At 37.8% G+C, this 18,061-nt stretch overlaps 1 protein-coding gene across 1 annotated transcript in view; it reads right to left on the reverse strand.

Annotated features, from left to right (window-relative positions):
* Positions 1-927: 927 nt before the first annotated feature.
* LOC145984117 (putative G-protein coupled receptor Mth-like 1) overlaps positions 928-18,061 on the reverse strand; it is a 75,050-nt gene continuing 57,916 nt past the window's right edge. The window contains exon 5 of the mRNA XM_083117551.1: positions 928-2,830. Within this exon, the coding sequence (XP_082973677.1) occupies positions 2,512-2,830 (319 nt within the window). The 3' untranslated portion in view covers positions 928-2,511. The remainder of the gene's footprint in view (positions 2,831-18,061) is intronic.

The raw sequence follows: 18,061 nt of genomic DNA on the forward strand, positions 1-18,061 counted from the left end.
GGCAAAAGAAAGCATGACCCATTGTATCGTTGCCAAAAGCGTGAAGTTGCTGTGGCTTTTTTGAAGTGCAATGATACCACTTCTGAAAAAATATTCTGCTGCGAAGTGGCATATCCCTGATGATGTTCTTTGATGCTCGATTGTTAGAATTTAAAGTACATGATTGCACCACGACAATTACTCCAGTTTCTTACTGTCTCTTTACATCATTTGGGTTCAGTTGATTCAGGGAAAGTGTGGTCTTGTAAGTCAGCACATTTGTGGTGGTGTTGAACATTTGCCATGGATCAGTGGCTCAAGATTAGAAGATTGAAACTCCCACCAAAGGAAGCTCCTTGCACAGCAGAAGTTTTGGGACAAATGCCAGTCCTTCAAAACCAGATGAGAAAACTCAAGGCTCCACAACAGTAGAATGTACGAGTGATATGTACACTGGGAAAGAGGAACATAGTGCTGCTGGATGCAAAACTCCCAACTGTGCCATTAACAAATGTAAATATGATGAACGAAGAAAAAGTGTACTCGTCACATTGAGGTCAGTAATTAAAACCCCTTCTTCTTACAAATATTTACCATGCAGTTATAAGAGCATTTTTTTAATACCATATTATATTTTTTTACTACATGTCTAGAACATCAGAAACACAAAGTGTGCACATGTTATGTAAAACCAATACTTCTCAGAAATGTAATTCCTCAATTCTCATTTGGCTGTAAGAATACCATTTTGCTCAGACAGGCATAGAAAAAATGTTGGGGCTCCATGGCCTTGTCTTTGGGTGAAAAGCGCTCCACTGTTTGAAAAGTTTGAGAACCATTGTTGTAGACTAAACTTGAAAGAGAGAACAAAGAAAATTCATAATTAAGGTAAAAGAAATCTACATATTTTTTGTGTGATGGATAAAAATACTTTGTTTTGTAACTGTTTATTCCAATTTTGGATACAATACAGCATTTACATCTTTAAAATCCTTTTAGAATGTACAGTCTGGGTTGTAAAGATTCCATTGACAATTTTCTACCTAAAACATGTGACTATAAATTAAATTTAGAAGAGAATTCATACATTAATCACAAATACATTGCAAATGATCTATGTCTATGGCTCACACTCTGGGTAGTATTACATCACAAAATTTTGCAATTTAAATGCATCAATGTGTTCTAAAAAAAATTACATTCAACTTTCCCTTAAGAAGTTGAGTACAATTTTGATAGTGCTGACCTTACATCATATTTATATTAGCTTTATTATTTAACTCCAATTTTTTCCGAAACTGAATTTCTAATTACATTGCTTTTCAAAAAAATTGAGCCAAAATGTAAAATGTAAAAGAAAAAAAAATCGCTGATCACAATATATCCTCCACACAACCAGTACATCTGCCTTACTTCAAGGCTATATTCTGAAACCTTTGTAGTCATGAACAAATCACAGCTGTTAATGATTTTGTTAACTGAATATCATGAGTGGATTGAGAGAATTTTCTTTTCTCTGTTTGTCAAAAAAATATAGATTGGTGCATATTTGTAATGGAACTTGTGAGAAATGTCCCTGTAAAACTTCAAATGAGAGCATGCAAATATATTCAAAGTCTCTGCTGGGTGACTTTTTGGACACCCTCTACATTAGAAATATTGTGATACATTAAGATTTTGTTTTTAATCTTACTTCAGTTGCCCAATTGAAAACGAATTCTTCATTGTGATGAATTTTCAATTTGTTGGAATTGTGAAACACAAAAGTTGAAGAAAAACATGTCTTATAAAATATTAAATTTAGCACAAGGTCATGAAAGAAATTTGTGCTTCAAAGTTGTTAGTTGCATAAATTTAACTTCAATTAATTTTACAAGAGCACAAGAGAGATAGAGGGAGGGATAGAGAGATAGGGAGATAGACAGAGAGAGAGAGAGAGAGAGGGGGTGGAGGGAGGGAAGGAGGGAGGGAGAGAGAGAGAGAGAGAGAGAGAGAGAGAGAGAGAGAGAGAGAGGGAGAGGGAGGGGGGGTGTGTGTGTGCGTGTAATGGATCATTATGAATAAAAACAGTTTGTCATAAAGTTAAAAAAGTTGCTTGCCTACTAAAAACTTTTGTAATCCCTAATTTTGTTACTTTATTTTCTTTCATGCTCTTATTTGTATGCACTACAAATAGTCTGAGGATAAACATGCATGCACTACTGTATCCAAACACACATTTTGACTATCTGTAAAAACACAAAAAATATTAAAAAAAATATAATGAGTATTTACATGGAAAGACTATAAATCACGAATGATGTCATCAACTGGACATCAACTGGCCACAATTTGCCAGTATTTTAAATCAATACTGACTTAAAAGGAACTGCTACTACATGTTGAAATTGTAGTTTTACTTTCATTCTAATAGAATATGAACTGCAGAAGTTCATATGCTATTGCCTTGCATAAAAAAAATACAAATACAAAATTTTAAAAAAATAAAATTTGTGGATGGCACACTGGAAATGGTACATTTGTACTCCAAAATTAGCAAGCAGATTCTCCTGCTTTAGTGGAAGGAGTGGTGCTAGACAAATCCTCAAGTGAAGCATTTCCATGCAAACTTGAAGATGTAGGGCCAGTTGTGTCTTTTGGGCCTGAAGAATTCCAGCATCGCTTCAATGCAGCCCAAGCTTGTGGCTGACAACCAACTACAATGAATATGAATACTCCCTGCAAAGCATTCATGATATCAGAAATATACCAAATATACTCTGGTCCACCGACCATCCAAGACAGCACATCAAAGATCCATGTTATACCCATTACAACAACCAACTTCAGGCAGATCTTCCCTAGTGTAAACCTGTAATGCAACAAAATAAACAAAATATAGAATAGGAAATCAAAAGCATATTATATTATTTTTAAAAATTATGTAGCAACCTTATTCTATGCAGGTATGTGTAAAATAAAAAAATTCTTGAAACAGTCTCATTCCAACCAAATGGTGGCTTACCCTGAACAAATTGCTACAAAAATTTACCATTTCAAGATCATCCATGTTTGATACAAGTACATTGCATTAACACAATAAATACAGTGGACTCAAACTCCAAGGGGACACAAATAAAGTTCAAATTATCCAAAATTCAAATTAACAAAAAAACATCACATACTTGTCTCTGTGGTGGTACTGAAAATCATAATTTTGGAAGAGGCTTCTTCATAAATAATAGAATTATCTGGGACCTTAAGGTGAAGTCATGCCATCCGTTCGAGTGCAGCAGTCTTCCCAGAAAGACTAGTTTTCCCCATGCAAAAATAACAATAACATTTTTTCTTTTCTCCTTAACTATTGGACTTTCAAAGTTTAGTTTCCATGCAGTGTTTCCACTTTCTACCACTAGGAGTCAGCAGTGAGCAGAAAAATGGCGTTGACTGGAGAACAGAGATCTTTCTGTGTGCTTGATTATCATGTGAACAAGTCTGTGATTAGTGTGCAATGGCATTTCTCTACCAAATATCAGAGAGAACCACCTACGGGGAAGGCCATTCGTAAGTGGTATGAACATTTCAGAGATTCAGGCTGCATCTGTAAATGAAAATCGACTGGCCGTCCATCGACTGGGGAAGAGACAATGGAACGAGTGCGCACATGTTTCGTGCAGAGTCCACAGAAGTCCACCTACCGGGCAGCGAAAGAACTTCAACTTCTACAGAAAACTGCCTGGTGGGTTCTGCGGAAACGTTTACAAATGAAACCCTACCACTTGCAACTAGTTCAAGCCTTAAAAGACACTGATTATGCTTTGCGCACGTCCTTCTATGCTGATTTCCTCGCATTAATGGAAACGGGTGGGCTCTCTGAGAGGTTAATTTACAGTGATGAAGCAACTTTTCACCTTTCAGGGAAAGTGAATAGACACAACGTAAGGATTTGGGGAATTGCTAACCCCCATGAATTTGTGGAACACGAACGCAATTCTCCCAAAGTGAATGCCTTTTGTGCCATTTCCCATGAAAGGATTTATGGGCCCTTTTTCTTCCATGAACTTACTGTGACAGGACTTGTTTTCCTTGATATGCTGCAACTATGGCTTCTTCCACAGCTTGCAGAGGATAGCGCAGATTTCATTCTCCAATTGGATGGTGCCCCTGCACATTACCATGGCAGCATTCGGGACCATTTCAATGGGACTTTGGATCAACGTTGGATAGGCCATGCATCTCCGGAGGATCGACCTCTCCTTCATTGGCCACCTCGTTCCTCCGACTTGACCCATGTGATTTCTTCATGTGGGGTTTTGTCAAGGATCATGTTTACGTAACACCACTTCCAACAACATTGGATGACCTGCGTGCCCGCATCACAGCAGCCATTGCTGATACTGACCGCAACATGCTACACAAGGTTTGGCAGGAGATAGACTATTGGCTTGATGTGTGATGTGTTACGCGAGGTGCTCACATAGAACACTTGTGATTTGTTTGAAAAAAACTTTGACAGTTTACCTTTCTTAGCACATGTCTCACAATAACATTTGTTTATTATATTTCACAGAATAAATGTCTGAAATCGGGTTCATCATTTTGAGTTACCCGTTATTGTATCCTTTATAATATAATTTGATTATTTAATAAATTACATATATATTTAATGACATTATATATATACATATATATTAGTGTGTGTGTCTGTCTGCTCCTTGCCCCCCCCACTAGGGGTTTATCCAGGATTTTTGCCTTGGGGGGAGGGGTTGGAAACTTTTGGGGTGGTGTAAGTTTGGGGAAGTTACATGCATATTTTTTGATGGTTTTAAAAAATGTTCGCTCTAATTCAATTTGTTCACAGATGTTTCCAGAGATTAACCCCCCTCCCTCCCTTCCCTTCACGTAACATTTCAGAAGAAAAAAGATGTCAAATGCAGGAAAAGATGGAAAATAGATTTTTGTGATAATGTTAACATTTCAGTTTAACGTTTCGAGTATTGCTTTCTGATAATGTTCAGTACTTGATTTAAAACACAAGAGATGACATTAAAAACCACAAAATTTTAACATATTATTACCACGAATTATTTTATGCAATTCTTAAGCTAGTTATAAGGGAATTAGGAACACTTGCGCAATATTTTTTTAACTGTATTTGTATTGTTCTTGCCATAGGTGTAACTGAGTTCATCTTGGGGGTGCCCAATTCAACACAGAGTAATGTCCTACAAACACTAATTCCCAAAAATTCCACCAGATGGCATATCGGATAATTGGAATCACAAATGGATGTATGTATAAATATTTTCTTGACAGTTAGGCTAACTTCCATGAAAAATATACAAGACAAATTACATTAAAGAAGAAAGCACATGTGGTCTTCATTGAAGGCACAGTGCTATCGTTCACATGAACTGACTGTATTTTTATTAGTTTACGTCACATTTCTACTTATTGGGTTAAGGATGACATGAAGTGATGGGTTAGATGATGGGACAAGAATCCGAACTAAATAACATATTGGGATGAATATGTAGCTCAGATCCTTGATAAATCCAATCAGAGGTATGTTGTTTTCATATTTAAATTATTTATGAAAAGTCTGCTGATATAGTCCAGTTGAAATCACAATATGACCATGAAAAAGGCTTCTTAAAACTAAAAAGTGATTAAAAAAGCCACGTGAAGTAAATTAAATAGATGCGCTAATATCGATAACATTCCCAAAACTGATCCACAAACATCCATTGCATATCCTTTCATGGGTGGAACAGGCAGTTTTGGGTAAGCGGTTATTCTTGGGAGCTAAAGGGATATTTATTGCAAGGGAGTAGGCTACAAAGATGGAAGATTGGAAGAGAAAGCGAGTGACCTTCCTTTGTTCTTACCCTTTGTGTCTCTTTACAAAAGTCGTGGTATAGCAGGCTGACCAGTCCGCACTCCTTTCCGCACACCATTCAATTGGGTGAGAAAGTTAGGTAGGGTCTCTAACAGAAAAAAAAATGGATAAGTGTGTGACTGCAGCATTTCCCTTTTATTGTTCAACAGGTACTGCTACGTACTCTGCCCCCGTGCTGGAGTGGTTAGCACATCATGCTACAACACCAGGGGTCCCGGGTTCGAATTCCGGCCTGGGCATTGTTTGTGAGTGTTCTTTCATAAATTTCATCACATCATCACTCATCCCCATCTTCGCATATTAGTGAAAGTGTCACAAAAAGCGAAGAAAAATTAAGCAAACCAATCAATCAATCAACAGGTGCTGCTGTTCTTTTGTCCCTAATGTTAGTGACCAAGATAAATAGAACTCAAAGGGGTCGAAGCTGCATGTCTGTTCGTTTACCTTTGTAGTTTCGAAGTATATTACCCAAGAGCCTTTTCCCAATAGCTCAGTGCCATCCTGGAATCAATTGATTGATTGATTGACTTGGTGTTTTAAGTCCACTTTATGCACAGTAAGGCTAATTGGGACTGGACCTACAGTTTAAAGTGGAATCCGAACCACTTGTGCCTCCACCGGGTATCGAACGCAGGACCCCTTGATTACGAGGCAGCGACGCTACCACTGCGCCATCGAGGAGGCCTCATCCTGGAATCAAGAGCTTCCAGGTTCGATCCCAGGTGGAGGCACATTGTCCAGTGGTTCATTGGAGTTCGAGTGAGTTTTGAAATCCACTTTATGCACATACAACGATCAACGAGGACGATCCAGATCGTAGGGTCGAATACTGCAAATGGTTTGAGAACATGGTTCGAGAGGATGGGGAATTTGCTGGGACAGTTGTGTGGTCTGACGAGGTGCAATTCGAACTTAACGGTACTGTGAACCACCACAATTGTGTCTATTGGTTGCCCGTCAATCCTCACGTTTATGTGGAGAAGGCAGTGAATCTACCGGGGCTTAACGTGTGGTGTGGTGTGGTCTGCCATCGCGTGGTTTGATTGGTCCCTTCTTCTTCAAGGGTACCGTAACCGGTGAGGTGTATCTGGAAATGCTTCAGTCAAGGATTTTGCCTGCTATCCGAACCCTGTTTGGCGATGAAATGTTTTACCTGCAGCAAGATGGAGCCCTGCCTCACTACCATCGCGATGTCAGGTCGTACCTGGATGACACTCTACCCGGACGGTGGATAGGTCGACGTGGTGCTTTTGAGTACCCACCTCGATCCCCTGATTTGACACCACTGGACTTCTACCTGTGGGGGACCATCAAGGATGATGTGTATCGACTAAAACCAACTACACTCAACGAGCTACGTGAAAAAATAATAGCATCATGTGCTGCCATTACGCCAGATACACTGAAGGCCGTAGTACGGTTTGCAGTTCAACGCCATCAGAGTTGTTTAGAAGTTGCTGGTGGTCATTTTGAACATCTAACATAACTATATCTCAGTGCCAAAAATTGTACCCGCAAGTCAATTTTGTCAGAAGATATGGACTATCAAACAGTGAGTACATTTTTTTGGACCCCCCTGTATGTGTGTGTGTGTGTGTGTGTGTGTGTGTGTGTGTGTGTGTGTATATATATATATATATATATATATATATATATATATATATATTGCTCCCAGTAAGGGGGCCAGCAATGGGTGGAAGGGGGGGCACTTGCCCTCCTTAGATATCTGGAAAAAGCCCATGTAAGTCGAATGGTGAAATTATAGCGATATTTTATTACAAAGAACATTGTTTTCTACATTTTGCAGGTTGTCAGTAGCAGCAGTTAATCGTCATGTCCAACAAAATAATGAGAGAATGTTTTCAGAAGAGACATTAGAAACATTTAGACTTCCATAACAAGGGGTGTGTTCTATAATGAAATCACACTTACTCCAGGCACGGAGACTACCTTGAGGGTAGTGACTCTCTGTTGCCGCGTTCCCCTACGTAGTAACTCACAGTCAAATAACCTATTGCTATTATACATAGTGCTTTGGCAAGATTCAACAACGTTAAAAATCCCCCTCTCCGAAGCAGCCAGCAGGGAAACAGGATTTTGGCAAAATAGCCGTTCTGTACTGTCATCGGACACAGGGAGATACAATGGCAGAAATGTACAATGCCGCCCTCTGGCAACGCAGAAAACAATATTATTTGTGATAAAATATGGCTATAATTTCACCATTTGAATTACATTAACTTTTTCCAGACAAAAAATTCAAATGAAAGCAGTAAAAATTTGGGAAATCTCTAGGTGGTAAGTGCAATCCTGATTCATCTTTTATATTGAAAAACTTTTAAAACAAAGGTTTAAAATGGTAATTAGAGCTCATGTCTCATGGGAAGAACAACAGCAACGAGGTATCACCAAAATTAATTTACTACGATGAAAAGGTTAGATTCATGGCATTAAATCCTCTTTCACATTGGTAAAATTTCGATTGAATCTTTGAGTTAGGCCGACATGTATTTTGGATTTTCTTTATAGATGATAAAACCTACAACTAATGACTTGATAATAATAATAATAATAATAATAATAATAATCATCTTTATAATAATAATAGCACACAAATTATTGGGTGGGCTTGGAACCCACGGCCCAAGAAAGTTGGTGCCAATGTACACAGCCGCCATAAATTGTGTAACGAAATTTGCGTTTGTCTATGGGGCTGTAAACTTAATAGATCTGAACTGGAACACTATAAGTATGGTCATAATATAGTTTACATATCCAGTGGATTGGAAATAATTATCCCCGGTTGATATGTGTAATTCATATACCAGAAGTTTGAAAACACAGCCCTGTATTTTGGGAATAAATTCGGATGATTTCAAATCAATAGGTGATTCTGGAAGTATTTAGAATGCTGAACACAGAAATGACATCCATTCTTTCCCATCACGTCAGAATTTTTCACAATTTCACAATCAAAATTCTTATATTCGTCATTGCATTACGCCTATTACAGAAGGCAACAAAATAAATTTAAGCAAGGGAAATTTCGGTTGTTTACAAACCAATAGGTGACTGAGGAAGTATTTTGATAGCTGATCACGTACATGCCATCCATTTTGCCCCAAAACGTCATGATTTTTCACAATTTCACAATCAAAATTCTCATATTCACCATTCCATTATACCTAGAATGCAACAAAATATATTTAAGGATGGGAAATTTCGGTTGTTTACAAACCAATAGGTGATTCCAGAAGCATTTTGAATGCTGATGACGGATATGACAAATTTCTTTCAATCACATCCGGATTTTTCCCTAGATGAGGATTTTTTTTCCACATCATTAAGTTCCATCAACCCATTACATTATACCATTGAATTTTGGACATTTTGTGAAGGAAACTTTTTTTTTGTGAGGAATTTCGAAAATGGAACTTATGTAATCAATGTTTACAATTTTCATGTCAATGTGTCTTGTGAAGATAGAAGGTGAATTAAATGCTTACTATTCTAAGCATTTGTAGTTCAGAATTGGGAGGATTTGTATTGTAGAAAACAAATATTTTACCACCATCTAAACAGATCCATCTATTGAGGAAATGATTTTATTATGAAACTAGAGCAGTTTTCTAAAAAAAACTAGACGTGATGGGTAAAGATGGATTTCATTATTCAGAGACAACAGTCATCTGCGAGTCATCCAAACCCATGCAGGCTGGTGTAAGTCAAGACAGAGGGAGAAATCCCTACTATCCGCCTTTCAAATACTCTCTCGATAAAATGAATATTTTAAATAAATGCATGTTTGTTCGCTACTATCACATGACAAACTTGTAATTTTCATATCTGTCACATTAGAAACGAGCCCAGAACGAGGTCTACAGCTTTATACAATGTATGTATATAGGGAATTAAGAAATTAGTTGTATTAATATTGTATTAAATGGAATATTGCATGGCTTAATTGTAACCTTAAGAATTAAATAATAATAATATATTTCGGAACTATTGTAACCTTAAGAGAATTAATAATAATATATTTTGGAATTATCTAATCATAAATTCTAAAAACCAAAGAAGAATATTTATTTATGTAAACTTTCCATTAAAAGAAATCCGTGTGTGCTATAGCCATTCTAAAATGGAATTTCAATTTTGCCACATTATATAAAATTCAACTTACACACACACACACACACACACACACACATACATATTAAATATATATGTATATATATACAGGGTGTTGCAAAATACCTGTTACAATGCTTGGGAGGTGATTCGACAAGTAAAAACAAGGAAAAAATGCCATGTGAAAAAATGTCGAAATCGGCACCGTTTTCGAGTGACAGGCGTGCGAAAATTGCCTCACACCATGTTTATGGCACAATAACTCAAGATGGAAGAAAGATATCAACGTCGGAATAAAATAATACAAACAAAATCGTACCTGGCGAATACAATGGTGCATCAATTGAGTCCCAGTGTAAATTTCGCAAGGGGACTCTCAAAGAAAGTGGGGAATCCCCTGATGGAAAATACAAGAAATTTACTACTATCTTCTACATAATGTTGAGATCGGAATGTAGCCAGTAAAAAATGGCGACGTATGTCCACATGTCCCACTACTGCTGGGACACCGTCCCACACCCGGGAAATAGGAAAATAACTGCAAATCTCCTGTTGTACATGCTTCACATTGCGGTACGAAGAAGAAAAGAAACCAATTTGTCGCATGTCTCACTACTGCTGGGACACCATCCCAAATGGAAAAAAATATGGGAAAATCATAAAAAAACGTTTTCAATCCCTTAATGTTGACACACTACTTTGCAGTACGAAAAACAAAAGTTAAACAATGGCCACATGGTATCAGTCTGTGCATATACTACAAGAGAGCTCCCCAAAGAAAGTGGGTAATCCTCGAAGCAATGAAGACAGAGAATGGCGAGAAAACACACACAATGGCATGTAACATTTCCAGAATGGAGTGGTTCAGCACATCTGGAAGGGATTCCACTGAGAAGCGCACAACCTCCGCACATGCAGATCGACGGTATGAAGTACAGCGATATCCAGCATCTTCACTCGCACCTTTCACTAAAGGACACTATGCGGTGCTGATAGGGGCTCACAAACACCTGTATACTCAGAGACGTTGTTGAAAATGTCCGCCATTGACTTCAAGACAAAGATGGCATCGGCGAAGCACTGATTGTCTGGTACGCGCAAATACCTCTGGCATGTCAACAATTGTCCCAGCAGCAGCACTAACACGAGCAACGAGATCCTCAGCACTTTCCACAGGGGTTTCATACACGAGCCTTTTCATTTCTCCCCACACAAAGAAATCCAGTGGTGTGAGGTCGGGGGAACGAGGTGGCCATGGTAAAGGTCCACCCCTGCCAATCCAACGATCGCCGAAAATATCGTTGAGTAAGGCCCTGACTCCCCGGTCGAAATGTGCGGGGGCGCCGTTGTGTTGAAACCAGATACGTTGTCTACCTGCCAGTGGCACGTTTTCCAAAAGTTCAGTTAATACGTCATGTAGAAACACCCGATAATTCCCACCACAGAAAGTAGAGGGCAAAATGTACGGGCCTATCAAGTGATCACCTACTACGCCACACCACACATTCACTGCGAACCTATGTTGATGATGGCGCACAATGATTGCATGCGGATTGTTCATATCCCAGACGTGGCTGTTGTGGCTATTGAACATGCCGTCCCTGGTGAATATTGCCTCATCGGTCCACAAAACTCTTGTTGGGAAATCTGGAATGGCAAGAGTTTGTTGCACGTACCATTGGCAGAAATCCATGTGTAGGGGAAAGTCCGTGGGCAGTATGTGGTGCACCTTATGCAATTTGTATGGGTGCAATCCCTCCTCCTGAAGAACGCGGAACACATTGCTATGGTGGGTTTGTTGAGTACGAGCAATGACACGTGTGCTGGTGTCAGGACGGTCTCGTATCGCGTCCAACACGTCCTCTTCAAATTGCACAGTGCGCACAGTGCGGGGTCTTCCACAATCCCACCTACGGGGTAGTAGATATCCAGTTTCACGCAGTCGAGCATCAAGTCTTTGAAAGAGTGCATGTGCTGATAACCGCCTATTGGGAAAACGTTCGTGATACGAATGCCGTGCTTCACGGCTGTTTCGGTTTGCCTCTCCATAAACGAGATGCATATCAGTAACCTCGTGGGTAGAGTACTCCACCATTGTCCTGTTCGAGAACTGTCCAGCAACAGGGGCACTTTCCCTCCGAGTGACGGATCACAACTACCGTGATTACCACCCACGTAATATCACACAGGTGTCCACGCAGTTGTTGCAAACCGAGAAAGAACACGGGAATACGTACTCTACGTACAATATTCCTTGGCACAATTCAACCACACACACACGCCAGACTAAACTCCACGCTGCGAGACGCAGAACAAGACAGGAAAAACAATGGTCGACTACACTCTCTACGTAGTATCCACCAACACTAATACGTAACAGGTGACCTACACTCACAGCGCCTCTAGTGGGGCTTTCTGTATCAATTAGATGAAATCAATCTGAGCGTAATTTGACGGCATGGCGTCATTTTTGAGTGAATTTCCTATTTCCTGAGTGTGGGACGGTGTCCCAGCAGTAGTGGGACATGTGGACATACGTCGTCATTTTTTACTGGCTACATTGGCAAAGAAGAGGCATTTAAACCTACTATTGGTAAAGAAAGTCTTCATGAATTAAGTAATGATAATGGTACAAGATTAATTACTTTTGCAAACTCAAAGAATTTAATTGTGAAAAATACCACTTTTGAACATAAAAATATCCATAAATATACCTGGTCTTCTCTAGATGGTAAAACTCATAATCAGATAGATCATATTCTCATTGATAAAAGAAGGCATACTAACATAATTGACGTTTGTTCATATAGAGGTGCTGACTGTGCCAGTGACAATTATTTAGTAATTGCTAAATTAAGACAAAGACTCTCCGTGAAAAATCATAAGCAACAAAATCTAAAAGCTCTAAAATTTAATACAGGAAAATTTGTTGATGATAGAATTAAGGAAGATTACCAAATTAAACTGTCAAATAGATTCGATATTTTGCAGGATTTAAATGATGATGAAAATATAAATGAAAGAGACGTAAATAAGAATTGGGAGCACACACGTAATGCAATAGAATCAGCAGCTAAAAAAATATAGGATACCATAAACCAAGAAAAAGTAAGCCATGGCTTGATAATGAATGTCATAACCTAATAGAAATAAGAAATCGGGCTATACTTAGGTGGTTAAATAACTCTGATGATACAAATTTAAGCAATTATAATAGAATAAAGTGAGAAGTTAACCGCACATTTAGAAGTAAAAAAAGAGATTACTTGAAAAGTAAAATTAACGAAATTGAAACAAACAGAGATTTATATAAAGGTGTAAATGAATTTAGAAAGGGGTGGCAACCTAAAGTAAACTTGATAAAATATAAAAATGGCAATTTTTTGGCTGACCCAAGCAATATTTTAAATAGATGGAAGAACTACCTTAATGACCTTTTAAATGTTCATGTAGGAGATAAATTAGAAGTAAATGAAGTACACACAGCAGAACCTTTAGTTCCAGAACCTAACTTGACTGAAGTTAAAGATGCTATTAAAAGGCTAAAGAATAACAAAGCACCTGGCATTGATTTAATACCAGATGATTTAATTAAATATGGTGGGAATTCATTAATATGTCAAATTCATAAATTAATTTGTTTAATATGGAATAAAGAATAATCCCTCAACAGTGGAAAGAATCCCTAATTGTTCCTGTGTTTAAAAAATGTGATAAAATGAACTGCAATAATTACAGAATTTCTCTACTCTCAACAACATATAAAATATTATCTAACATTCTTTTAGCAAGACTAACCCCATATGCTAATGAAATTATAGGTGATTATCAATGTGGATTTAAATGTAAAAGATCAACAAGAGATCAAATTTTTCACATCAGACAGACACTTCAGAAAAAGCGGGAATAAAATCAAAATGTCCATCAGCTATTCATTGATTTTAAAAAAGCATATGATTCAGTCAAAAGATATAATATATTAGTCGAGTTTGGAATACCTAAGAAGCTTGTTAGTGTGATAAAGGTATGCACCAGTGAAACAGAAAGTAAAATTCGTGTGGATATTAATATGTCTGACAAATTTACAATTCATGATGGGTTAAAACAAGGAGATACATTATCTCCATTGCTCTTTAATTTTGCCTTGGAATACACTGTTAGGAAGGTAAAATATACTAATGCAGGACTAAAATTAAATGGTGAGATTCAGATGTTAGCATATGCAGATGATGTTGACTTCCTGGGGGATGATGTAAATGCAATTAAGAATAATGCTAAAATATTTTTCAAAGCCGCTAAAGAGATAGGTTTGGAAGTTAGCAAAGAGAAAACTAAATATATGCTTACAGGTCGAAACCAAGTGTTAGGTAATAATCAAAATCTAATTATTGATAACAACTCGTTTGAACCAGTTTCCAAATTCAAGTACTTTGGAGTAATGCTAACAGGTGAAAATGATATTAAAGAGGAAATAAAAAGCAGGCTTAATTCAGGAAATGCATGTTACTTTTCTCTTCATAAACTTTTGTCTTCTCATTTAATATCTAAGAAACTAAAAGTTAAAATATACAAAACAGTAATTTTGCCTGTAATATTATATAAATGCGAAACTTGGTCCCTTACATTGAAAGAGGAACATAAATTGAGAGTATTTGAAAATAAGATCCTTAGGAAAATATTTGGGCCTAAAAGGGATGAGGAGACAGGTGAGTGGAGAAGGTTACATAATTTAGAACTACATAATTTGTATTCATGTCCAGATATTATTAGAATGATTAAATCAAGAAGACTTAGGTGGGCAGGTATGTGGCATGAATAGGAGAGAAAAGAAGAGTTTACAGGATTCTTGTTGGGAAACCTGATGGTAAGAGACCAGTAGGAAGGCCAAGACAAAGATGGAGGGATAATGTTGAGATGCACCTAAAGGAAATTGGTAGGGATGGAAAAGAGTATATAGATCTTGCTCAGGATAGGGACAAATGGAAGGCCTGTGTTGCTGCAGCCATGAACCTTCGGGTTCAATAAGACTAGAGAGTTTGTTAGTTAGTTATCACATCATTAAAGATGATTTGCAGGGGAATAAACTTCTGTTTGATTTACCAAGTAATTTGAATTATCCAAGTTCGAAGAGTCCACTGTATTTCAAGTGAAGTCAGTAGCAGTTCCCGATGCTGTTGTAGTGCTACACAACAACCAAATATTTTCAAAGGAAAAAAAGATTTAATTAATTACAATATTTCAATATTGGGAGTAAACCAATTTTGCTTACAAAAAAGTATGAAAAATTTAACCATAATGTATAGGGACATTGAATATTGGAACACTGACAGGAAGGACTGAAGAAATTGTGGATCTCGTGGAGAGAAGAGGAATCGATATTTTTGGAATGAGTGAAACGAAATGGAAAGGAAGAGGAGAAAAGAAATTGATGAAAGACTATAAACTGTACTGGGCAGTTATCGAGGAGGGAAGGAGAAGTGGGATTGGATTTGTGGTCAGAAGTGGAATAAGTGAGGAAGTAGAGAGGGTAAATGACAGAATAATAAAACTAAAAATGAATGTAAGTGGAAAAGTAATAGAAATAATCCAAGTGTATGGCCCACAAACAGGATGTACAAAGGAGGAGAAAAAGGAATTTTAAGAAGACTTGGAAGAACCTGTAGGAAAGGAATGACAAATTGTGATGGGTGATTTTAATGCACAAGTGGGAAGAGACAGGACAGGGTGTACAGAAATACTTGGAGCGGATGGATGGGGTCAGAGAAATGAGGAGGGAAAGAGGCTACTGAACTTTTGTAAGAGAAATGGGCTGTTAGTACGTAATAGCTGGTTTAAGAAGAAATATGACAGCCATAAGATTACAAGATACAGTTGGAATAATGAACAAAAGTCTGTAATAGTTTATATATTGGTAAACAAGGAAGTAAAGAAGATAATGAACAACTTTAAAGTAATACCCAGTGAGAACTTAGACAGCGACCACAGGTTACTAGTAGGAGATGTGAGGAGATGTAAATAAAAGATAGAAGGGAGGAACAAGAGAGAAGGATAAGAGTGTGGAAATTGAAGAATAAGATGGTAAAAGAGAAATATCAAGAAATATTACATACTAAAGTGCCAAGAGATGAACCCATAGGAGCAGAAACAGAATGGACAAGATTTAATACAGAATTAGTAGAGGCAGAAGAAAAGGTATGTGAAAGGACAGGCAAGAAAAGCAAGAAACACCATGGTGGAATGAAAGAACTAGAGAGGCAGTGATAAACAAAAATGATGCATTTAAAAAATGGTTTAAATTTAAATCACAATATGTATGAAAAGAGTATGTGGAAATGAAGAAAGAGGCAAGAACAATAGTAAAGGAGGAAAGAAGAAAGTGGATGGAAGAATGGGCCAAAGTGCTAGAAGAAGATGTAGATGAGAACAAGAAAGTATTGTATGGATTAGTGAGAGAAAGGAGAAGCTGTAAGCTAAGGGATGAAAGGGGGAAACATTGCAGAAGAGGGTGAAAAAAAAGGAGAATGTGGAGAAATCATTTCAAGAAATTGCTGAATGTGAAAAAAGGAAAGGAACATGAAGAAGTGAAGGAAAAATAAAACAGGAAGGAAAAAATTAACCTCACATGGAAAGAAGTGGAGGAAGCACTGAAGAGAATGAAGAGAGGTAGAGCACCTAGAATAGATGAAGTGTCAGTGAAAATGACACTAGGAGCAGGAGTGATTGGTGTATAGTGGTTGTACAGAGTAGTGAAAACAGTGTGACAAGAGAGAGAAGTGCAAAGAGATTGGACAAAGGGACTAATAGTTCCCATATTCAAGTAGGGGAACAAAAAGGAATGTAAAAACTACAAAGGAATAACACTAATGTGCCACTCAGCAAAGATGTATGAGCAAATGTTAGAGAAAAGAATAAGGGAAGTAACAGAGCTGAACACGAGTGAGGAACAGTATGGATTTAGAAGAGGCAGATCAATAGTAGATCTGACATTCACCATAAGGCAATTACAAGAAAGGCATTATGAGTATGGAAATGATTTGATTATGGCATTCCTAGATATAAAAAAGGCATACGATAGCATGGATGGAACAAAGATTTGGAAGGCTCTAAGAGAGAAAGGGGTAGAGGAAGAGAGAGCATGTAGAGTGCAGAGCACATACAAGGCCAACCAGAGCTGTATGAAGATGCCAGTGGGAAGAATGGAGTGGTTCAGTGTAAGTAATGGACTGAAACAGGGAAGTGCTCTTTCCCCACTGCTCTTCATAATTACAATGGATGTAATTAACAAAGAGGTGGGAAGAAGATAGGAGAGTAAGAGATGAAGGCTTTGTTGTTTGCTGATGACCTAGTAATATGGGGAAACAGAGAAGAAGTAGTACAGAGACAGCTTGATAGTTGGAATGAGGAAATCAGAAGAGCAGGAATGAAATTCAGTCAAGAAAAGAGTGAGGTGCTAATAACAACAAGAAACAGAGCCAGAAATGTACCAACAATAAAGATGGACACAGAATAGTTGAGGGTAGTGGAGAGTTTCAAATATCTAGGAAGCATAATTGAGAGAAGTGGAAGAATAGATGAGGAAGTAAACAGAAGAAGACAAATGGGAGGTGGACTCTATCAAAGCATTCAAAGATAAATATGGAACAGGGATGTACCTATGAAATGCAAGAAGGTAATATATAATACATACTATGTACCAATAATTATGTATGACTTGGACAATGACAGAGAGAGAGAGAAAAAAAAATATGCAGGCAGTGGAGATGAATTTTTTAAGGAGTATATTGGGGAAGCCTAGAAGGGATAGAATAAGGAGATCTGACAGACAGTGGGTGTGGTGAAGTTCCAGGACAGAATAGATCAATCACAGATCAGATGGTTTGGACACATGAAGAGGATGAATGCAGTAAGACTACCAGTAGGAGCTTATAATGCACAAGGAGTTGGAAAAAGGCCAAGGGGGAGACCAAGATGTCGGTGAAAGGAGCAGATAGTGGAGAGTGTTAGGACAAGAGGACAAGATTGGAACACAGTGGAAAGAGAGGAGTGGTGGAAGACCAGAAGAAAATGGATAGG

Source organism: Lepisma saccharinum, chromosome 2 (assembly GCF_977018435.1).
Source record: "Lepisma saccharinum chromosome 2, izLepSacc3.1, whole genome shotgun sequence".
In the NCBI taxonomy this organism is placed as follows: Eukaryota; Metazoa; Arthropoda; class Insecta; order Zygentoma; family Lepismatidae; genus Lepisma; species Lepisma saccharinum.